The sequence below is a fragment of the Schistocerca gregaria genome, chromosome 4 (genome assembly GCF_023897955.1).
Source record: "Schistocerca gregaria isolate iqSchGreg1 chromosome 4, iqSchGreg1.2, whole genome shotgun sequence".
In the NCBI taxonomy this organism is placed as follows: Eukaryota; Metazoa; Arthropoda; class Insecta; order Orthoptera; family Acrididae; genus Schistocerca; species Schistocerca gregaria.
The window spans coordinates 555,522,640-555,547,698 of NC_064923.1; the positions used below are offsets into that span (position 1 = coordinate 555,522,640).

Below are 25,059 nucleotides of genomic sequence, written 5' to 3' on the forward strand. Positions count from 1 at the left end.
ACATTGCACCTATCACAAATTTTGGTTGTTTTTTTTTCTTGCAGTAAGCACATCTCTTCTGTGTTTTACTTGGCACAATGAAATGATTTCCTGGATCTAGTCGTACATCTGTGCTCACCCGTCCTCCCATCAATTTGCTTCCTTGCAGTCCTCTGGTTTTTGCTACTAATCCTGTTTTCTTTGATAGGTAAAACATCACTATTCTCCTTTGGACATCCAAAAGTGAGAGCTTCGCATTAAATTTAGCAATTTGGTATGCACACCATGTGTTCACTATGCAGATATTTATCATCTGTGTGAATAGCAGCCACCACCATTTCTTTGACCTTATCCTCGTCCTATAAAGTGATATCTGTTTGTCCAGTAAATCTACGCCACCCATATGGGCACTGTATTCTTCAATGAGATGTGGCATTGTAACAGATATTTCCTTTTTATTTGCCCATGAGTATCTCAGAGGAGTAGTAGTACTGTTAATTTGTCGCTACACATACTGGTGTGTTGTCACTCCATTTAGCAACTGGAACTTGGTTCTCTTTGTCAAACATGTAGTCATAGAATCCTAGTTCCTTTTCGTTTGCCATTCTTTTTGAGTCATTCAAAGGACTTGCATTAGTTCGAATCTCTCTTATTGTTCCTGTAACTTTCATTTTACTCTTTCTGAGTGTGATCAGTGTGTCAACACTGGTGAAAAAGTTGTCAAAGAAAAGTTAAATCATTCGGATACTCTATGATTCTGGAATCATGCTGGTTAGTTCATTTATTACCCTTGCACCTAAAGGCTGCTGTTTGTTGTCAGTCTTGCCACAGTATGGCGAAAAATTATAAAGAAAGCCATTGGAACTTGTAAGATACCAAATTTGATAGGCTTTTCCCTCAGAAACATTTTAGCTGAATGTTTGCCATAATATCGTACCATCATTAAATCAATTGAGAGTTCTGAATGAAATACACCAAATTTACCAAATTCCTTTTTCAGCATTTCAAAGTGCAACCTCAATTTGTACCTCTTGTCGTTTCTGTCTATTTGGAGTTGTCATTGAGATGAATGAATCTCTCTATTTGCCAAAACCTATTTCTTGACATGGAGTTGAAGACTAAAGGAACACCGACATCGGGAGCCTGTTCCCAGTACATATTCTCATGGGGAAGCCTATGATAACCACTCAGAAGTAGTATGCCAATAAATGATTTTAGTTCTTCTTTGGTTAGCAAAAAATTTATTTTGTTAAGTTGGAAGCATAGATTTGCTTTGTTCAATAATAATATCTATTAGTTTCTCAGGGGAAAAAAATCCTCAAACACCTGGCGCACTGTCTTATTTGCTAAACATTCTGCAACATAATTTTCATTGCTCGTCCCTGATTCACTAGTGTTTGTGTACGTTGGTTGACATTTATACCACTTACATTTATATTTTTTTGTAGATAACGTACCACTTTCTGCTTCCTGTCCTAATGCTTTCTTCTTTTGGCTTCTGGAGATACAACTGTAGCATTAGCTTCATCTCGGCTGGTTATGAGCTTTAAAGTACCGGCTACATCTTGTACAACAGACTCATTGTTCAGTACATTTTCGTCAATGTCTTCTTCATCTGTTATTACACCTGCATAGGGTGGAATAATCGCCAATTCTACGTCAGCATCTTCGTCGTCACTCTATTGATGTTCTCTAGTTCTTCTACAATTTCTTCAAGTGTTAGTCCACGCAGCATGTTTTTATTCTGTTGGAATCGTAAAATTCGAATAGAATATGAAAAAAAAAACAGATATAAAGAACGTAAAATGCAATTCTTCTCTGTATAATACGTGTATACAAGAATAGGGCACATCAACAATAAATGATAGTGTAACATGCCATTGTCCCATTATTGGGACGCATAAAATATATCAATATTGCACTTACTTGAAAAAATCTTAAGTATACTTAACCTTACACAGACATTCATATGTTCATAACAAACACGCCCCGACAACTAAATCACAGCTCATTGTCGTCCAGGAACTACCAGCAGACATACAATGCTGCAAAGCGCGAGAACAAAAAACCAGTAAGTTTATAATTTTCCTGACGTGAAGCACTTAGAAAAAAGTTATTTACTTTACATTTACAGGCATTATGGCAGTTAGTTGAACCTACAGGAGCAACAATAAAGGCTAAAAGCTCCATTGCTTACATAGAAATAAGTAAAATATATGCGTCCCAAAAAAGGGACAATGGGTTAATGTCACCGTCAGCCGTTTGTGGAGACAAATTGCTCTTCTCATTCAGGTATTATTTCGTTTAGTATGAGAGGTTACGAGCGTTAAGAGACAATTATAAGTTTCGACATCCAGCTGTAAATAATTACGCCAGTCGTTAGAGTGGCCCTGCAACTCGCAGTAAATGTATGTGCGAAAAATGCTTTCACTTTAGCAGCCACTATGTATACCATTTTGACCGCTCTCTCTGTTTCCTGCGTTTTGTCTGAATGTTTTTTGCAACACAAGTTGCGAACACAGACCACAACAGAATTTCTTCAATTCCTAAATTTCAAAATAAATTAATTAAACTTCTGACGTTTTCGGCGAGCGTAGTCGCTTGCCACTGATATTTCTTTTCTACACCGACAGATGGCAGGCGAGTAGTAGATTGGAGTTTGTGTCATGTGAACACAACACATTTGCAACGATCTTGTTGTTTGTTGTTGCGGCCTTCAGTCCTGAGACTGGTTTGATGCAGCTCTCCATGCTACTCTATCCTGTGCAAGCTTCTTCATCTCCCAGTACCTACTGCAACCTACATCCTTCTGAATCTGCTTAGTGTATTCATCTCTTGGTCTCCCTCTACGATTTTTACCCTCCACGCTGCCCTCCAGTACTAAATTGGTGATCCCTTGATGCCTCAGAACATGTCCTACCAACCGATACCTTCTTCTGGACAAGTTGTGCCACAAACTTCTCTCCAATCCTATTCAATACTTCCTTATTAGTTATGTGATCTACCCATCTAATCTTCAGCATTCTTCTGTAGCACCACATTTCTAAAGCTTCTATTCTCTTCTTGTACAAACTATTTATCGTCCATATTTCCCTTCCATACATGGCTACACTCCATACAAATACTTTCAGAAATGACTTCCTGACACTTAAAATCTGTACTCGATGTTAACAAATTTCTCTTCTTCAGAAACGCTTTCCTTGCCATTGCCAGTCTACATTTTATATCCTCTCTACTTCGACCATCATCAGTTATTTTGCTCCCCAAATAGCAAAACTCCTCTACTACTTTAAGTGTCTCATTTCCTAATCTAATTCCCTCAGCATCACCCGACTTAATTAGACTACATTCCATTATCCTCGTTTTGCTTTTGTTGATGTTCATCTTATGTCCTTCTTTCAAGACACTGTCCATTCCATTCAACTGCTGTTCCAAGTCCTTTGCTGTCTCTGACAGAATTACAATGTCATTGGCAAACCTCAGAGTTTTTATTTCTTCTCCATGAATTTTAATACCTACAACCCTGTCTTACTCCCTTCCCGACCACTGCCTCCCTTTCATGTCCATCGACTCTTATAACTGCCATCTGGTTTCTGTACAAATTGTAGATAGCCTTTCGCTCCCTGTATTTTACCCCTGCCACCTTTAGAATTTGAAAGAGAGTGTTCCAGTCTACAAATGCTAGAATCGTAGGTTTGCCTTTCTTTAATCTTTCTTCTAAGATAAGTTGTAGGGTCAGTATTGCCTCTCGTGTTCCAGTATTTCTACAGAATCCAAACTGATCTTCCCAGAGGTCGGCTTCTACTAGTTTTTCTATTCGTCTGTAAAGAATTCGTGTTATTATTTTGCAGCTGTTAGTATGTTGCAGCTGTGGCTTATTAAACTGACTGTTCGGTAATTTTCACATCTGTCAACACCTGCTTTCTTTGGGATTGGAATTATTATATTCTTCTTGAAGTCTGAGGGTATTTCGCCTGTTTCATACATCTTGCTCACCAGATGGTAGAGTTTTGTCAGGACTGGCTCTCCCAAGGCTGTCAGTAGTTCTAATGGAATGTTGTCTACTCCGGGGGCCTTGTTTCGCCTCAGGTCTTTCACTGCTCTGTCAAACTCTTCACGCAATATCATATCTCCCATTTCATCTTCATCTACATCCTCTTCCATTTCCATATTATTGTCCTCAAGTGCATCGCCCTTGTACAGACCCTCTATATACTCCTTCCACCTTTCTGCTTTCCCTTCTTTGCTTTGAACTGGGTTTCCATCTGAGCGCTTGATATTCATACAAGTGGTTCTCTTATCTCCAAAGGTCTCTTTAATTTTCCTGTCGGCAGTATCTGTCTTACCCCTAGTGAGATAAGCCTCTACATCGATCTATTGCATGTAAACTGCGCAGACAGATCGTTGCATGTGGACCGTCCTTTGCGAAAATTTTTCACTGTTTGAAAATCTTTGCAGACATTCTGCACAAAAATTAGAGTCATCTTAGATTTAAAAATCTAGTCAGGTGCCGTGCTTCATTTCTGACTGTATCACTATTCAGTATAAGAATAATATGAATATAAACATGACGTGATATATATATTCTTCGGCGTTTGCTGTTTCCTCACTAGTTTCGTAGTTTATTAGGCAGACAGGGTTTAAATGAGATAGCAGCAAACACGAAAGAATACATGGCGTAATGTTTACATTCGTATTATTCTTATGGTGAAGAGAATACTGCAAGTGATTCACGATTCATAAAAGTTCCTGTTAGCAACCACCTCTTGTCACAGGTAGGAAAAAATTCAGAACGTAAAGAGTTGGCCATATTGACATACATCCCAGTTAGTTTTGCTAGTCGGATTTTCGTAGTAGATTTTTAGTGATGACTTCAAATGCAGTGTGTGTTGTCTTCAGATCGTAGACTGGTTTGCTGCAGCTCTCCACACTTTTCTATCCTGTGCAATGCAGAGTAACAACACTTATAAAATAAGAATGAAAATAACTTAGAAATTAAACGCTGAAATTTAAAACAAAATTTTATTAGATTTGTAATACATCTTATACGAAAATTTTAAAACATCAGTCATGATTCTGAATCAGTATCACTCTATTATTTGTTGCGTATTTCTTCATACAGAGCATCGTCGTCCGTACCATGTAGTGCATTGGATATCGAACATTTTTAAAATGCTTGTTGCACAGTCTGATTTCGAACACACTTCCATGCATCATACTCCATTGGCATACTTGTGACAAACTTGTGCGTTCTACATGCCCTGTTGGTGTCAGTTGTCTGTCGAAAGCCAGTCTGTGTACAAACGTTTAAGCTTGTCCTTCAATGGTTTATTCAACAGACGTCAAGTGTTTGCACAATTGACGTCATCCCGCCTGGAATTACCGCTAAGTCCGTTTTGCTTTCCTTTAATTTTCGTTTTACTGCAGGTGGTATATGGCCTGCGTACGCATCTAATACCAGCAGACTGCACAAACCAAGTATTGCGCCAGGACGACGATTCCACACACGCCTAATCCATTCCAGCACCATGCCCTCCGAAAACCACCCAGTTTCGTTTGCTTGTACAATTACAGTTTTTGGAAACACTTCTGATTTCGGTAAAGTCTTTCGCTTGAAAACTATGAATTGGGGTAATTTATGTCCATCTGCTGTGCAACCAAGCATGAGCGACATCCGATGTTTTTCACCCCCTGATGTAAGAACACTTACGTTTTTCTTTCCTATGGCGTCAACCGTATAATTTGACGGCATTTCAAAATATACGGGAGTTGGTCAGCATTTCCAATCTGATCAAGAAAGTATTGCTTTTCTGTGCGCTGTCTAATTGTGAGGCGCTGAAATTCTACGAGTTTCTCTTCATAATTTTTCGGCAGCTTCTGTGCTTCTGTTCGCCTCCGAAGTGAAAAACCCCAGCGCTTCATAAACAGATCAATCCAGCTGCAACTAGCCTTAAAATTTTCGATTCTTTGCTCTCTAGCAGTTCCATTCGCCTTAATTTTTAAAATTTCAACGTTCACAGGCAGGAATTTCTGACATTGTTCCTTAACAAATTCGTTTTAAAATCACTTATAGTACATGATATCGGCCACACTTTGACGCACTAAATGCTTTCCTCCTACTTGAACATTCAAATAATTTCTCTCTCTGCAGTCGCGATCGCCTGAAGTTGCTCATGTGCGTGTTGGAGAGAACAATTCCTTTATTCCCACATATATTTAGCAATAACTTAACACTACACACATGAATGAATTGTGTAGGCATGAGCAGCACGGAATAACTAACTAAAGTTAAGTCAAAGAATATCTATATCACTGCACGTAAATTAACACTTCGCGGAATGTTTATGAAGTACTGTACACTTGTAGGGATCGATTGCCAGAAATAGGTCACTACATGACTCCCCCCTTTAATGCTAACGATACCGCAGATTAAATTTCACACGCCGTCCGGTTCTTGTAACTACTTCTTTCTTGAAACCGGGCGGTGCGTCACGTGTGTCAGTGGTTGTGTCAGGGAGTGGTGTAGTAGTCCTCGACGTCGGTCTTGGTGTTGCAGTGACTGGTGTTCGCTGAGCGTTGTGGTGTTCGTGGGGTACAGGAACACATCTTGTAGCTTCTCCTGTCTTCACTGGTTTGTGTTCAGTGGTGGTGTCTGTTGCGTCCAGAAATGCAGGCTTGATACGGTCCACTGCAACTATGGTGGGTGTGCCGTTAATCATTATGCGGAAAGTATTGGTATCCCTACTGACTACTAGATATGGTCCGTCATATGGTGGCTGCAGTGGTTTACGCACAGTATCATTGCGTAAGAATACATGCGTGCACTTGTCTAGCTCCGCAAAAACGAACGAATGTCTTCCAAGCTGGTTTCTAGGCGTTGTTGGTCTCAATTGACGTATATGCTCTCTTAATCTTGTCGCGAATTCTGAAGCTGTGATTGTATCATCTGCCATGCTGTGCAGAAATTCTCCAGGTAGGCGTAATGTTTGTCCACACACCAGTTCTGCTACTGTTGCTTTCAGATCACTTTTGAATGACGTTCGTAGACCCAAAAGTATGATACATAGTGTCTCTGTCCCGTTCGGTGTTGCGTGACATCTCAGTGCTGCCTTTAACTGTCGATGAAGACGCTCAACCATGCCATTTGATGCGGGGTGGTATGCCGTGGTGCGTATGCGTTTCGTACGTAATAACGTAGCCAATGCTTTGAAAACGTAGGCTTCAAATTGTAGTCCTTGATCAGTTGTAATTCTCAGTGGAACTCCAAACCGGGCAATCCAACCACGAAAAAATGTTTGAGCTATAGTTTCTGCAATGATGTCCTTTATTGGAAATGCCTCAGGCCACCTAGTAAATCTGTCAATCACCGTGAGGCAATAACTGCAGCCTTCCGATGCCGAGAGTGGGCCGATGATGTCAACATGCACATGGTCAAAACGCTGATTTGGTGGAAGAAATGTGCCTAATGGTGCCCTGACGTGCTGTGTGATTTTATTCCTCTGACACGCCAAGCATTGATTCACAAATACTTTACTGTCTGTGTGCATACATGGCCATACAAATTTTCGTTTGACCAATCTGAGTGTGGCTCTTACTCCTGGGTGTGGCAGATTGTGCACTGATGCAATTGCATGTGTTCTGAATTGCTGTGGCACAAATGGACGTATCTTTCCTCTTGCTACGTCACAGTACAACTCAATGCTTGCTGCAGGAAATGTCACGGGCTGTAGCTTCAATCCTTTCTCTTTTTGCAATAGATCACGCAACTCACTATCACATTGTTGCGCATGCGCGAGGGCGTCGTAATCAATGGCCTTTGTCATTGCTTCCACCTGTGCAATGTCATCCGCTACTTGTGGACACTGCTTCTATGCGAGAAAGTGCATCAGCTGGAACATTTAGCTTCCCTTCCACATACACAATGCTGGTCGTGAACTGGCTGATATAATCTAAGTGTCGCAGCTGCCTGTGCGATGCTTTCTCTGGCTTTACCTTAAAGGCATAGGTAAGCGGCTAATGATCTGTGTAAATCGTGATCTGTCGCCCTTCTAATGCGTGTCTGAATTTTTTACTGCCGCATAAGCGGCGAACAGCACACGGTCATATGTTGCCCAATCTTGCTGAGATGGTGACAACTTATGACTATAAAATGCAATGGGCTGCCTTAACTGATCAATTTGTTGCTGAAGTACGGCACCAATGGCAGTGGACGAAGCATCAACCATAAGAGCAAGTGGAGCATGCGCGACCGGGTGTGCTAATTGTACGGCCTCTGCTAAAGCTTTTTTTATAGCTTGAAACGTGGTGTCCGCTCGATAGTCCAATGCACACAGTGGTTAGGTTTAGGTTATCAGTGCATGATTGCGAATGAAGCGTTGGTAGAAATTCACTACTCCAATGAATCGTCGTAATTCTCAGACTGTGACAGGGCGGGGGTATTTATTTATGGCCTCTACATTACTATGTGGCGGTCGAATACCCTGTGCATTCACCAAATATCCTAGAAAGTGGACCTCTTTCTCACCAAAAACACACTTGGCAGGATTAATCCATGTGTGCGTAGGCGCTCAAACACTTGTGCCAAATGCTGTAAGTGCTCCTCTTCCGATGCAGACATCACCAATAAATCATCTATATACACATAGCAAAAATCTATATCTCTTGTAACCTCATCCATAAAACGTTGGAAGGTCTGGGCGGCATTACATAGTCCGAATGGCATTCGGGTGAATTCAAATAGATCGAATGTTGTTGTCACCGCTGTTTTAGGAATGTCTTCTGCAGGTATAGGGATCTGATAGTAAGCTCTAACTAGATCAATGGTAGAAAATATAGTCTTACCGTGAACATTTGCAGAAAAGTCTTCTATATGTGGAACTGGGAACCGGTCTGGAATGGTCCTTGCATTGAGTTGGCGATAGTCACCGCAGGGGCGCCATCCATTCTTCTTTTTAGGCACGATGTGAATTGGGGATGCCCAACTGCTACTAGAAACTCTGCAGATACCTTGTGACAGCATGCTGCGAAATTCCTGCCTTACCACTTTTAGCTTTTCGGCCGTTAAACGTCTAGGCCGAGCGTGAGTTGGCGGCCCTGGCGTGGTCAAAATGTGGTGGACGGTTTGCTTGACTGGTGGGAGAGTAGGCGATTGCTTGTGCGATCTCGGGGTATCCTTTCAGTAATCGTATATATGGTGTGTCGCCTGTGACTGTGCGTACCTCTAGTGGTGTGATACAACGGACTTTTCCTCTTGTGTGCAGACTAGTAGTCAGATCTATTAGTTGCTGACGTCGCAGATCTGACAGTAAGTCGTAGAAGGACAAAAAATCTGCTCCGATAATAGGCTGTGATATATCTGCCACTGTAAATTGCCATTCAAACACACGGCGTAGCCCCAAATTAAGGAATAATGTTACTCGGCCGTATGTTCTAATTTTGGAGTCATTGGCGGCGTATAGATAACAGTCGTCGCAGCTCCGGCGTGATAGGCGGTTTGCTGGATATACGGACACTTCTGCGTCTGTATCGACGAGAAACTGTAGTTTTGTTTCGCGGTCTGTCACAAAAAGTCGGCGAGTGTTTGCACTGGAAGTTATCGCTGCTACGGTGTCTGCTTCATGTTTCCACTTGCAGGTAGCGTACACTTTCGTGCATCATTACCAAATGTCTTCTGGTACCAGCATAAGTTCTATAGTGATGGTGATCGATTGCGACTTCGTGACCGTCGGCGGCGTGGCCATTGGCGGTTGTGCGTTGTTTGTAATGCAGCTACCTGTGCGGTCAACTCTGCCAGTTGTGATTGTAGGGAGACTAACGTCACTGTGGGCGAATTTTCTTGTTGTGGTGTTAATGTTGAGACACTTGATGTGGGATACATTTCAATTAACCTGTCGGTCGTTTGTGCCAGTGCGTTTAAATCGCCTGCACATACCGTGAGAATTTTTTAAGTATCTGACGGCAAGCGACACAACCATGTAAGAGTTGTGATGGAGTGCGATCTCCGAGTTCTTTAGTGCGCAGTAGCTTCTCTAGCCGTTTTGCCTCTGATTGTGACAAACGCGTTATTAATGCGTTTTTAATGGATGCATAACGATCGGTATCCGGTGGTGCGGCTAGGATATCTTGTACTTCTGCTGCTAGATCTTCTGTAAGTGCTGCAACCACATAGCTGTACTTAGTTTCGTCCGTCGATATTTGTGCGAGGACGAACTGGCTCTCTAACTGGGCAAACCACAATAGAGGATTATGTAACCAGAATGGTGGAGACTGGCGAATCCGTTATTATCGTGCTGAAACGAGCGCGACGCGGCTGGCGCGGAAGTTACAAACGTGAACGTTGCGGAACTTCGTTAAACGCTGAAGCCGACGCGGATGTTACGTAGTTCGTCGGGTGTCACCAAATGTGGGTGTTGGAGAAAACAGTTCCTTTATTCCCACATATATTTAGCAATAACGTAACCCTACACATATGAATGATTTGTGTAGACATGAGCAGCACGGAATAACTAACTAAAGCTAAGTCAAAGAATATCTATATCACTGTACGTAAATTAACACTTGACGGAATGTTTATGAAGTACTGTACACTTGTAGGGATCGATTGTCAGTAATAGGTCACTACACTCACATCAATCCCGTATCGCAGACCAGCAGCACAATTAGAACTTTGTTCTGCAAAAGAAATAATGCCCCTCTTGGATTTGACACTATAATGAAAGCGCTTCGTTATGGTTCATTCACTTCACAAAATTAAATGAAGCAATAGGTGCCGCTACGTGAAATCTTAAGGAGCCCCAGCGTATCAACTCGTGCAACAATCCTAAAGCCTTGTGAATTGTTTTTTTTTTTATGTAAAGAAATTTATTTTTGTTGCTACGAATTTTGAAAAGCTGCTACATTCGAAGATGAACAATTCCGAATTCCTATTTACTTCGTTGGATAATATATGAAAATGCAGTGGCCGAAACTCGGGGCGGAGAAAAAAGCTCGTCTAATACCTTTTTTTTTAAATTTATTTACTTACGCAGAGGTTTGGTACCAATATTTATCTTTGTGCCTGCAAAGCATGCCTGTAGCGCTACATATGTTCGACAGCAGAAGTTAGTTATGATGGCACCTATCAACATTTTTCAGAACTTCCGCTTACTTTGCACTCGATTCTAAGCCGCAGGCGGTTTTTTGGATTACAAAAACCGAAAAAAGTGCAGCTTAGATTCAAGTAAATATGGTATGTTGCGTAGTGAACATAGTTGCAGTGGTCTCTGTTCGGTATTTGAAATTTATAAGTTGGTGGGAAATGGCACCCCTCAGGGAAGTGAGAGCAAGTGTTGGGAAGGAACACCAGCTGCACTGATTATGTGCGCCTGGGGTCCTCATTAAACATGTGGAAGAGGCTGTTCTGACATCCATCGATGGAATGGGCTGTAACTATCTGCAAATTGTGGCAGACACTGGAACAAGTAATTTTTGGAGAAATGGCATTTTAGATTATGCGACTGTGCTTCCAGTCCAGATATTGATAATTACAGGGGACCTGGAAGTTAAAATGTAAGCAGCTGTCATGGTTAGATCTCAAATTCTTTTACGTTTCAAATTCTTAACTTGCTGATTGTCAAATAGGTGTTGGGTGTGTAACTAAGTTGTAATACATTTTAAAATATCATATGGGCTCAGTTGTTATGGACTGACAGGCACTTTGCATTGTGTTCAGCAACAAATAATGTTGTCTCAAATGCTCAGAAGTACTTGTAAAATATGTTTATTTCATCACATCACTGATAAAACTGACACAGGTGTACTGGTTACAACAATGGTTCAAGACATGCAGTTGTCAAACATCCAGCAGTTACAAAAGCATTCTTTACATAGTAATAATTAAACTTACAATTGAAATCTCAGTGCTTTCATGAGACTGATTACAGACTTAAGTTTGGCAGATAGTGATAACAAGTTTTAAGTAATTATTATGTTGAAAGAAATCTGGTTTTACATAAAAATTGCATGAAATATGTATTGCAAACAAGTGATTGACTACATTCCTTAATTGCTTTGTAATTGCACCATGACTTTTGATACTAACATGATTTCAGTCTCTTTACATTGAGTTCAGGTATTATTACTACTACTGATTTTCTGTATCCTCTTCTCAAAAATAATAATCTCAGAGGTTAGTTAAATTTGCACAAAATTTCAGCACACATTATCAGTGTTCATAAATATGGCACATGCAGGACAATGCAATTGAAAGTTTTGTGAGTATATAATGTCACATAAATATTATTCCAGTCTCCAAAATGCTTGGCATTGACCTTTTCAACATGTACTATTCCATTCTGCTACATTACAAAGTGTCAGTATAAGATCAAGAGAAATGCCCCCTACAGATAAGAGTACTATTAAAATCTTAGCTATTAATTCCAGAAGCATTGACAACAAAGTACCAGTGTGACAACAAAGTATCAGTGTTTGAAAACATTGGAGCTCACAAAATACAAATTAAAGGAAGCTTCTTAAAACCTGAAATTGACAGCAGTGAGAGTTTGCAAAAAAATTAAGTGTATACCAAAAGGATAGGCTAATGGTTAATGGAGACAGTGTATTTGTGACAGTAGACAAGAAACTCATATCCATCAAGGTAGATATTGAAACTGCAAATGAGACTGTGTGGGAAGACTGAATGTCAAGGGTAGGCATAAACTTCTAACCTATTGACCACTAGACTCACCTCCGATGTAACCGAAAACATTAAAGAAAGCCAAAGTTCACTAGTGTGCAATTCCCTAATCACACTGTCACTGTCAGAGGAGACTGTAATCGTCCAATAATCAATTAGAAAAATTACAGTTTTGTTCGTGGTGGGCTTAAGGAGATGTCTTGTGAAACATTGCTGGGGATGATGTCTCTTCAAACTGCCTACACCAAATGCTTCAAAAGTCCACTTATGATGGAATTAAATTGGATCTAATAGCAACAAATAGACCTGCCCTCTTTGATGATTCCACATTTGAAATTGGTTTCAGTGACTATGAGGCAGTTGTAGCAAGAATGACTACCAAAGTAGCCTATAAAAGGCAACTAAAGCAAGTAGAAAGATTTACACGTTCAGCAACTACTGCAGAATTTTTACTTGTTGTTGCGAACAGATGCAGTTCCCTTTTCTTTTCACAAGACACTTTAATTCCTCTAGTGATCCATGTTTTCTTTTGTCCCCCCCCCCCCCTCACAATAGCTGTTTAATGTCCTTTCTGATTAGCTTATGTGGAAAGCTATTTTCAAGTAATGGTATGAATTTGTCATGTAATAGATTAAATTTTATGTGAGCATTTGGTTCATTATAAATTTCATCCTTTCTCATCTGTTGTGAACTGTTCTCATAAATGTTTGTGCTGATCTCTTTAATTATTCTAACTGCTTTCTGCTGAGAAGTGTCTATTCTGTAACACACTGTCCTATTATTCTAACTGTATATCACATTACTAGGTATACAGTTATTTTAATGGCAGCACAGACATTCACAGGTTTGCATCCTTGGTTTTCAGGAGTATTGCCAGATCTGATTGTCATAAGTCCATGATATTTTGGTGGACTATCGTCCCACTGTCATTAGATGCTGCTGATGGAGTGAAGTGGCCGCTGTGGGCTTGCAGTATTTAACCTGCCTGTCCAGAGTTCAGGCCCTGTGGTAGTAAGGGTGTGTGCAGCTGTGATAGTGGAGGGGAGAGCCTCATTTGGCTTTCACCTGCCGTCCATGTTGCACCTTGCATCTACGTATCACGTTTTGCTTTGATGAATCTTAGTATTTGCTCCTGTGCCATGCTCACTTTGAAGCCAGAGTCCCTGTTGATGAAATTATCTGTCGGATAAAACGTAGCCCTAAAATATATCAGTTGTGGCCAGGACTTCCGTTTGCTGGTAATTCATTTAATGTCCGTTTTAAGTGCCATTTTCTGCTATAGGAGAGTTGTTAGTCTGTAGTAAGTGGGCATGGCACTCACGTTCTGTACATCAATCTTCAGTACAGAACACAGCATTGAAAACAGTAATAAAATGAGTTACCAGCAAACAAAAATTCTGGCTACCCATAATAAATTTTGGGATTGCATGTTCGAAGAAGCTATTGAAATTCAGTTGATGGATAATTTAATCAACAGAGACACTGGCTTCCAACTGAACATGGCATGGGACCCAATACTAAGCTCCGTCAAAGCAGAATGTGACACCTGGATGCAAGATGTAACAAATATGGCAGGTGGAATGCAATTGAGACTCTGTCTACTATCGTTCTTGCTGCATGGATCCCACCACTGAGCACCGTGCAGGACCGGTGAGACCTGTCTCTTGACCAGCAGATATAAATACACCCTTGCATGTAGCATACATTTATTCCATCAGCTACATGGTGGTGGTGGAACAGTTGTCTGCTGAAACATCATGGACTTTTGACAGTTGTATCCATCAGTACACCCAAGAACAGTCAACAGCATATATTCCGGGAAAGCCACAAATCACAGGTCACAGGTGTGTTTGACCCAAGAGAGAAAGTCATGGAGTCAGTGAAGATACAGAACTGGCAGGCACTTGAATACATATGTGAACTATCGCGAGAAGGCCTGCTCACAAAGTTCCAAGAATCAGCTTTAAGTGATGAATTGAGGAATATATTACAACCCATACGTATGGCTCTCAAAGGGACTGGAAGGTCAAGATTGTTTTAGTTTAATTACAGGTGCACAGAGGCATTTAAGCAGTAATTTTTCCCACAGTCCATATGTGATTGTAATGGGAAGAAGCCCTGCCATGCACTTCACAGTGACATGCAGTGTGTGGATGTGAGTGGTTGAAAATTACTGATTTTCCTGGTTCTGAGTGGGTCCAAAAGGACAGGGCCATCTTATTCTCCTTCTTCTTGTGTAACCTGGGTTTGTACTCCCTCTCTAATAACACTGATGATGATGGGATACTGAACACACGTCTCCTTCATGTTTTCATTATGCTTACAGCTACATTTTTACTCTGCAAGTCCTATAATATTCCTAATTTTATTGATTATGTTTGTACAATATACCTATAGTAAGAAACACATTTGTAGAAGTCACCACCTGTACTTCTAATTTAAAAATAGTTCTTCATGTAATGTGGACTGAATGTTGGACAGTGCCTGACTAGAACACTTTAACCATCTTTTGAAAAGGAAAGTTGCTACTCACCATATAGTGGAAATGCTGAGTCGCAGATAGGCACAACAAGAAAACTGTCACAAATCAGCTTTTGGCCAACGAGGTCTTTGCCGAAAGTAGTCATACGGCGAGTAGCAAATTTCCTTTTCATAATATTGTTACATTTCATCCTGAATTTTCCATTGTTTGATACATTAACCATCTTTATGTGACTCGTTCAACAACAAAGTAAACCTGTTAAACATTGTGCTGCTCTTCTGTCATCACATTACCAGTGACACTGACTTGATGAAGATAGCAGTTAGATAGCCATATGCAAAGACAGGCTGCAGAAAAAATTTTAAACCTACTTCTCTCTGCATCCCGCTATTTATGTGACACATCGTTGTTGTATGAACTGTGACTATACGTGTCTCAATGTTTCCAGGGAATATAAAACAGTTGAAGGTCCTTCGACGATATCTTCCACAGCAGGAGGTCTCGTTACAGTAATGCACACATGCAGCTGCAATGTAATATCCATGTACTACCAGTTATACTTGAATTAGTGTTTTCTGTCATTTTTCGTATGATAGAATAAGAAAATTAAATTTGTGTCATGCGTTGATTCTTCGAATTAGCTGTAAATTCCGATGGTCTACCAGTCACTCTACTCAATCACTATCATTACAATGTCTCAACAGTTCCATTTGGTTCTTCGAGAAAGAATGTTCTAAATGACAGTACAATGTATCCAACAGATGTTGCAACAAATCTGGAAGGAAGTTGAGTGGGTGTTATCATCTGTCTGACCAGATGAATATTGATAAATATATTGCGTTGAACATTTTAAGAGTCATAACCTTACAGCATGACTTCTAGATTAGAATAGAATAAATTGTTTACTAAGTTTAACAACCTTGTCCTGACTGGTCCTTCAATTTTCTTGAGAGATTATATGCAACACAGATTTCTACATTTTTCTTTCCTTTCAGGGCTGAAGGAAACTTGTCTCATGGTCGAAGATACGCAAGCAAGATAGAAAACTTGCTTCGTAAGTCGGCAGAATCTTGTGATCAGTTACATGGTTTCTTGCTGCTTTTCTCAGTTGGAGGAGGCACAGGCTCTGGACTGGGATCTTCTTTGCTGCCATTATTATCAGACATTTTTCCAGATGTACACAGGTACTGTGCACTGTACTATAACTAAATATTTCATACCTGGTTTATGAAATTTTTGTCATCATATTAGATAAGAAAAATTTATTAACAAATTACAATTGAAGGAATTTTGGGTTCAGTTAATGGAAAAGTCATAAATGTTTCACAGAAATGTGAACTGTATTCTCTTTGAAATGTTCAAATATGAGAAAGACTACAAGTTACATTGGGTAGCAGCTATGGCTATCTGTTAGTGCCTTTTCAACATGTTTCGAAACACTGTAAGTGCAATGACGGATTGATATGCTTCCTCTTTCTTCGACAGTTGAGCATCTGGGTTTCAAGTATTATACTTTATCAAAATAATTTAAAGTTTTGTTCATTGGATCTCCATGAAAATCATTACAAATCTATTTTGAAGTATTGTGAATCTGTAAAGTCATATAAGAAATCTCTGAACACCAAACTGCAGTTCAGAGTTAAATCTGCAAAATGTGCTGTAGAAAACATTACTAACCTCACGAGTAAATAAAAAAATTCAAGTTCCTAGACCTATTGCACAAAAAATTTTAAACTCTTTTTAGGAACGTGTGATGTACTTAACATCTGCACGAGTCTTATCTCAACCACCACATACAACAAACTGACCAAGGCTTGTGTAGCCATCAGTCTGCCATTGGAAAACATAAAAATTATTGTGCATTTATTACTAAAACAGCATATCTAAATCAAACACACAATTCATGCTTATGCACTGCTTCCTCTGACATATGATTGACAGTAAATCCTACATATTGCCTCTCATCCATTATGTGCGGACGCTTCAGCAGATATAAATAATATTAAAACTTATTACCAACAATAGTGTTACACACCCAACAGGATTAGAGCTATAATAGGTTTTATATGGTGATGATGGTATTTTTCCTGGACACTTCATTTATATTTATTTGCAGATTGCTCTTTCATATTCCATACTACTGCTGTGCATATTAAATTACTGAAGTGAGTTTTTTAATCATCAGAATAAATATTCGAACTCGCTGTTCAACTTGTACTTGCTTGTTAAAAATTATAGTGTTTTCTTTCGACAGTGCTAGTCAAGAGCTGTCAGTGGACATTTTATTTGTTTTGATAGCTTGATGAATTTGAAAGTAATTAATCTGTAAAGAACAAAAATAGATATACATATTTCATTGACTTGAGATAATGTAATATTTCATCTACAGTGTGTATCTTTAAACATTCTTTTACTCAGTGGCAGTGTTTGTTAGGTAACTTTATTATATCCAGATCAGAATAAAAGTGATTGACATCTAGCTGTTTACATGGCTGTTACCATAGCAACAGCCAGTTTGAGAGCACATTTGGCTGCACCTCCTGTTCTGTTCACCATTGTCAGGTCTCTCTGCTACTGCAGTAACAACTACTGCAGCTCATTGCAGATGACGCTCGTGAGCGGTAATGTAAACAGTTGTGGTCTGTTTTGCTATGTGCTTCATTTCTCTGTGTGGGGAATTTATATTGCGCTACAGAATGTATGAAGCTTGCTGTGGAAGTGTACAATCAAGTTTGGTTGCTAAATGGAAAATTCAGCAAGCTGCCCATGTTTTGCTTAGTCACACATATGAGTTTGTCTGCTTGATGTGAAAATATTTCAAGAAGGAGAGAGGCAATGGCGTAACTCTATTGCCTGTGATGAAGGGAGTCGAAAGAACTGTAGACGCTTTGAAGACACACAAAAATACTGTCGTTAAATTTGTAAGGAGAAATACTGTCCAGAAGGGGAAGAGCTTGGTTCATCCAAACTGCAGACACCCAGTAAAAAGAAAAGAAAAGAACAGAACCACGTATAAGAAACTTTGACCCTTTTCAACAAGTTGCAGTTCATCGCCATGAATATGGGTATTAAGAAAAGAACATTCAACTGTAAAAAAGCTGTGTGTCACTCTTCGTGAGACAGAGTTATTCAGTGGCAGCAAGATGTCTTTGTCAACAGTTGTCAGAGCCCTCGGTTTTCTGTAAAAAAAAAAAAAAAAAAATTAATGGACAGAAAATTATAAAGGAGAAAGGTGACAGTGTAGCACGGCGTTGTTGATTTTTGAGAAATATCATTAATGTGCCATTTGAAGGCACAACCTGGATGAAGGCCAGTTAGTCTGTCAGAAAACAATGTTGAAGTGGCAACTATTGGAAAACCTAAATCGGTCCTCCCTACTGTTCAGTTATTAAAGATGGCAATGAAGGAAGCTGCCACTGTTGAATGATTGAAATGCCCTAATGTGAAAATTCAGGACCTTTATGTAAGGCACAGCTCCGAAAAAAAGCCACAGTTTGAACAGCATGTTGTGGACGAAGTAGCTAAAGAACGTGGGCACGGGGTTCTTAAGTTTCCACCATACCGCTGCCACTTCAACATCATCAAAATGGTTTGGGCACAGATTAAACATAAAGTGGCAACAAGTAACAAAAGCTTTGCTGTGACAGAAATTCAAAGACCGTTAGAGGAAGCAGTGACACAAATGACGCCGAGAAGTGGAGTAATGTTGTGCGCCACACAGAAATGGTTGTTAAAGAAGCAATGAAAAGTGAATTGAATGTGGAGAGTAAGACTGAAAATTTAATTATATCCTTGGACAATTCCAGTGACTCGTCCATGGACGAGAGCTCAGATAACAGTTGTGCAAAGGAAGAAAGTGATTCTGAACTAAGTGGCATTACAGTGTGTTACTTGTTGCTTATAAGAGATATACAAATAATAGGAACCAGGTATCATTTTATACGCAGGAATGCATTTGTTAAGCTTCATTAAAAGGCAGCATGAGAAGATAGAGCAGTAAGGAATGGCACAGGTGTCGCTGCTGCGCCATACTGCGCACACATGCCCTGACGAACCAACAACATCGCCCCCTTCCTTGCTCAGATGTGCTTCACTGTCAGTCACTTGGTAATTCTGATCTGGGTATCATTCTTGTTTTACTTTTGTGACAACTGAAATAACTCGCAGCTCTCTCAGTTTCTGTCGTATTGACCCATCATGTCATACACTGTCTTGAAACAGCCACTTGACAGCGAGTTCCACACTCAGTAACTTTTCAGTTTGCCTGCTTTTCTCAAGACTGCCAAAACTTATTTTGTGGTTTGTACGCCTTTCTCAGTAGCATTGGTTGAGCAATTGTCTTTACTAAATCTGGCAGCTTCAAGTTGACATAGCAATTTTATGTATTTCTTCCAAAGGGATAGAACTGCTTTCTTTTTTTTTCTCTATGGTGTAGGAAATATCAGAATATCTGTTGCACTGAGCATTAACCTGACAGTCCAAGATTAGCTAACTGTCACAAATTATGGTATTTTTCAATTAGCAGCTTCCCTGTTAATCTCACTATGCCAGATTCTTTCTGAGTTGGTGAGAATAGATTACAACAACTGAAAAAAGTAATAGTTTTTAATTATTGATGCAGTTCCTGACAGATACATCTTGTGGTTAATGTATACATTACTAGTTTCACATCCATGAAGTTTCTTCTTCAGGATGACATGTATGCAACTGGGTGAATAATTAATAAATGAAAGAATCAAGTAATGAAAAGGGTTGTCACAGGCTCTGGAAATCAGGGAATATCAAGGAATTCCTAACGTGTCAGGGAAATCTGGGGAAAAAAAAAACACTGAAAAAAATCTCATTTTTGTCTCAGTAGATGAAATGATTTCTTTACTGAGACATCATGCATTGTCGGTGGTTGGGAGCAGCTGAGCATGTGCGTTGCTTCCCTATTCACTCATTATTACTGCTTCTCACCTTCCTACCATTCCCCTCAGCTTGCAGTTGATGCTGCCACCACTTGTCACTGTTAGCGTAGCAGCTGCGGATGAGAGGCAGGGAGGCACGAGGAGTGGTTTGTTTGGATCTGATTCTCAGAGACTGTAGACACTGTGGCTGTAGATGGCGGTCATGTGTGCGTAAGTTGTGTCTGAGTGATTATGTGAATTTTCGTTTTCTGCCAAAGGCTATGGCCGAAAATTTAGTTGTGAGAATGCGATTGTCTTTTCTATGTGCCTGTCTGCGGCTCAGAGGTCATCTTTATGGTGAGTTGCTACCTATCCTCGATTGTCTTTCTATGTGCCTGTCTGCGGCTCAGAGGTCATCTTTATGGTGATTTGCTACCTATCCTCATTATTATTGATCCTCAGAGTATTTGCCCAAGTTATCCATTTCATGGATTGATCAGGTATCTCTAAGAGGTCAGGCCTGCCAGTCTGAAGCCCTTCCTTTCCCACTAACGTGCATGTCCTGCCCATCAGATGTGGTCTCACCGACCTGCCCGCTGGCCGCGTCTGTTTGTATGTGGCATAATACAACAGATTTTTGTGGTTTATCCATGGACCCAGGACTCTAGTACTCCTGAGCAGGTCAGAGGCCACAGGCATTGGATTTCAAAAATTGCGACTGTCTCACCTCAAGTACCTTGCAAGGTGTGGCATTTTATAGACATTTTATTTATTCTAGCACATTTTGGCACTTTGAAAGTAATTTATATATTAGAAAGTATGTGCAATCAGAAGAAAAAAAAATATGGCTGTTGCTGGCAGTTTGTAAGTTTTGTACCCAAATATTTCTCAAAAGAAAAATCACATAATAGCTGTAAAATAATAGATGTTACATAGTTTGTGATAACCAACAGTAATGAACATAGTAGAGCCAACATTTTATTGGCAGTTACCTATATTGTTGGGTTACACAGCTCTTCCCCACCTTATACATAACTTTCAAGAGCCCTATGTTTTTCTGAGGTTATTTCTGAAATCAGTGAAGGTATTTTAAATCTGTCTTGTGACACCAAGGAAATGCTTATTTTTGTCACAAAATGTGTTTTGTTTTATTGAAATACAATAACATCTGTGGTCTTAATGAAACACATGTACTGTTTGGCTTGCTTTCTCCCTCTAAAAACAGTTTGTTACAAAAAATGTTGATGTTGGTTCTTAAGAGTTTTACTCACATTAGGAAACACAGTCTGCTTGAAAGTTTTATTTAGATTTTTCTTTGTTTGGCACTATTTTTCGTGTACCGTAGCTGCAAAGATGGATTGTCAACTTAATGTCTGTACTTACCCTTGAGATCTCAAAATTTGTCAGGGAAAAATGCTAAAACTTGTCTGGAAATCAGGGAAATATCAGGGAATTTCACTTGAGGATACTTGTGGCAACCGTGATAAATGTAACCTGTGTTGAGTAAAAACCATTCAGTTATCATGGTGTGTCAATTGAGTTACAATTCAAGAACTGTCAAAGCTCTCAATGTCATAATCTTCAGAAGTTAAAGCCACTTACTGCTGACATGAACACATTAGTAAATAGTGCTAAGATGGCTCCAGTTAAGTCACACTCAGCAGTGACAGCTACAGCAGATAAGAAGTTGTGAATGCTTTCGTGTGCAGTTGGGGACAGATGCATTGTATGTCAATGTAAGAAACCGAACTAGCAGCATTTCCTCCACATTGTGAAGTAGTGACTTGCAAGATGGGATATGTTCTCCAGAGGTATTGGCGAAGACTGGTGTTCTGACTCATTCTGATATTTCGTTACATGGGGTTTCAAGCGTCAGGTGTGTGCAGTATTCCTTGTCAACATCTCAGTGTTTAAGTGAGAGAAACCTTTTGCTCTTTTTCTCAGCACTGTGCCAAACGTGTGCTGTGTAAAATGAAGTGAACCAAATAGATTGTGGTGGAAAACTGCTTAGAGAATGACCACTGTTGCAAAATATTAAACTTATTGAAGTTTGGTTATTAATGAAGCATTCAAAATTAAACCAAAACACAGTAATTGCAGCAGAGTCTAGAATTACAAGTTTTGTGGAACATCGGATGGGCTTTGGACACTAAGTAAACACAAAGAACACTAATCATCTTGATGTTGAAGCTCTTTTGTCTTTGGTTGCTTTAACAATAACGTGTTTTTGAGTGGGGTCCACCTTTAGCAAAACAAAATTTTATTTTTTGTACCAGACATGTTTCACTGCAGTTGCAGCATCATCAGTGGTTTTTTATGTTTATGGCTGTTAAACATAAGGAATGTTCTTTACTTTTTAAATACATGCAAATATTAGTTTCTAAATTGTAATTACAGGTTTTTGAAGAGCACATAAAATTTTGCATTCATACCTTCCTAGGCCACGGCCTTGCCACAGTGGATACTGTTACAACGTCAAGTTGAACACACATATTTCAAAACGACACAACACATGTAAGTCACTGAGCAAGTTGACAAAGCAAGACTTGTGATCATGATAACATTCAAGTGAGAACTGAGTCCAAGTCGGGTGGCCGCTGGCTGGCTGGCCGCTTAGGTGGCGCAGCTGCTGCATTGCTGGCAGACAGCACCGCATGTAGAGGACGCACGTAATTGCGCAGCGGCACTTTGATTGATCGGCAAGTCACAGCACTTTTCCCCCTTTTCAAATTTTTGCACTGATCTTGATGGAGGTTGCCTGTAGATTGCTAATGTCCATAGGTGTTGTATGACTGGCCGTAAAGTCTTGAGGAGGAGGCTTCCCGTATGGACGGAAGTGTCCCTGATTATAATGGGTTGAGATGACAGGAGATGTAGGGGTAAAATCTGCTGGGGCAGTGCGAACGACGGATTTGTAAGATACGTCAGCATTAAATTGTCCCAAGAGTTCGTTTATTGTACGTCCGTAATGGCCGAGTGACAGGTGATAGGAGTGGAGAAGTAATGGTAGTGGCAGCAGAACCAGTATCCACCTGCATGCGAACATTCCGACCAAGGATTTGGACTGTGAAGAATAACTTCCCTGAATGGGAAGAAGTGCAATTGACCGACAACACAGAATCAGCGTCACGGTCATGAACATCTTGTATGCAGTCGGATTTGCAAACGGAAGACACATGACCCTTCTTTTTGCAATTGTGACACTCAGCCCAACGTTGGGGACAATCTTTGCGTGAATGTTTCGTAAAACACCATGGACATGAAGGAAGTTGCTGGGGGTTTTGCTGCAGTTTCTGAGAGGGTTGTTTATGGTTTGGCCGAGGCTGCGCGTGGGAGCATACTGCAGCCACGTCTGCTGGCGGGGACACGCCGCACACGTTGTCAACAGCGCACAGAGGTTGTTTGTCCCTGACGTCACCCACGCCTCTATTTGCGCTCCAGCGGTGCGAGAAATTTCAATGTACTGCGCAATGGAGAGGACTTCATCTAGAGTCGGATTTGCCAACTGAAGGGCACGTTGCCTTACTTCTTGGTTGGGCGCCGACCGGATAATAGCATCCCATACCATGGAATCTGCGTAGGATTCTTTGTGAACATCAGTAATAAATTGACACTTACGACTGAGGCCGTGAAGCTCAGCAGCCCAAGTTCCATGTATGTGCGGATGGATATGTGTGTGTGTGCGAGTGTACACCTGTCCTTTTTTCCCCCCTAAGGTAAGTCTTTCCGCTCCCGGGATTGGAATGACTCCTTACCCTCTCCCTTAAAACCCACATCCTTTCGTCTTTCCCTAACCTTCCCTCTTTCCTGAAGAAGCAACTGTCGGTTGCGAAAGCTAGAAATTCTGTGTGTGAGTTTGTGTGTTTTATTTATTGTGCCTATCTACCGGTGCTTTCCCGCTTGGTAAGTCTTGGAATCTTTGTTTTTAATATATTTTTCCCATGTGGAAGTTTCTTTCTATTTTCCACATGGGAAAAATATATTAAAAATAAATATTCCAAGACTTACCAAGTTTCTTTCTACAAGACTTACCAAGCGGGAAAGCGCCGGCAGACAGGCACAATGAACAAAACACACAAACACACACACACACAGAATTACTAGCTTTCGCAACCGATGGTTGCTTCTTCAGGAAGGAGAGGGAAAGACAAAAGGATGTGGGTTTTAAGGGAGAGGGTAAGGAGTCATTCCAATCCCGGGAGCGGAAAGACTTACCTTAGGGGGGAAAAAAAGGACAGGTGTACACTCGCGCGCGCACACACACACACACGCGCACACACACACACACACACACACACACACACACACACACACACACACACACACACACACACACACACACACATCCATCCGCACATACACAGACACAAGCAGACATATTTAAAGGCAAAGAGTAAGGGCAGAGATGTCAGTCGAGGCGGAAGTACAGAGACAAAGAAGTTGTTGAAAGACAGGTGATGTATGAGCGGCGGCAACTTGAAATTAGCGGAGGTTGAGGCCTGGCGGATATCGAGAAGAGAGGATATACTGAAGAGCGAGTTCCCATCTCCGGAGTTCGGATAGGTTGATGTTGGTGGGAAGTATCCAGATAACTCGGACGGTGTAACACTGTGCCAAGATGTGCTGGCCGTGCACCAAGGCATGTTTAGCCACAGGGTGATCCTCATTACCAACAAACACTGTCTGCCTGTGTCCATGGGTTTTAAGGGAGAGGGTAAGGAGTCATTCCAATCCCGGGAGCGGAAAGACTTACCTTAGGGGGAAAGGATAGGTATATACTCGCGCACATACACAGACACATATCCATCCATACATACACAGACACAAGCAGACATATTTAAAGGCAAAGGGCCAGTCGCTCCTTCTTCAGGCATAAGGCTTGAAGAGGAAGGAGTTTGCTTATCTGCTACTGCAACAATACCTAATCACAGAACTATGGGTATATATCAGAACAACACCAGTAACAAGTCCTAAGGGTCTTCAAGAAGGTGTGGCTGACTAAACTGTTCTTGGTTTTAAAGCTCCATCACCTGAAT

The 25,059-nt window shown here is 40.5% G+C and overlaps 1 protein-coding gene across 4 annotated transcripts in view; it reads left to right on the top strand.

Annotated features, from left to right (window-relative positions):
- LOC126266775 (tubulin epsilon chain-like) overlaps positions 1-25,059 on the top strand; it is a 169,178-nt gene that overhangs the window by 52,564 nt on the left and 91,555 nt on the right. For all 4 annotated transcript variants that reach the window (XM_049971311.1, XM_049971312.1, XM_049971310.1 and 1 more), the window contains exon 4: positions 16,130-16,318. In XM_049971311.1, the coding sequence (XP_049827268.1) occupies positions 16,130-16,318 (189 nt within the window). The remainder of the gene's footprint in view (positions 1-16,129; positions 16,319-25,059) is intronic.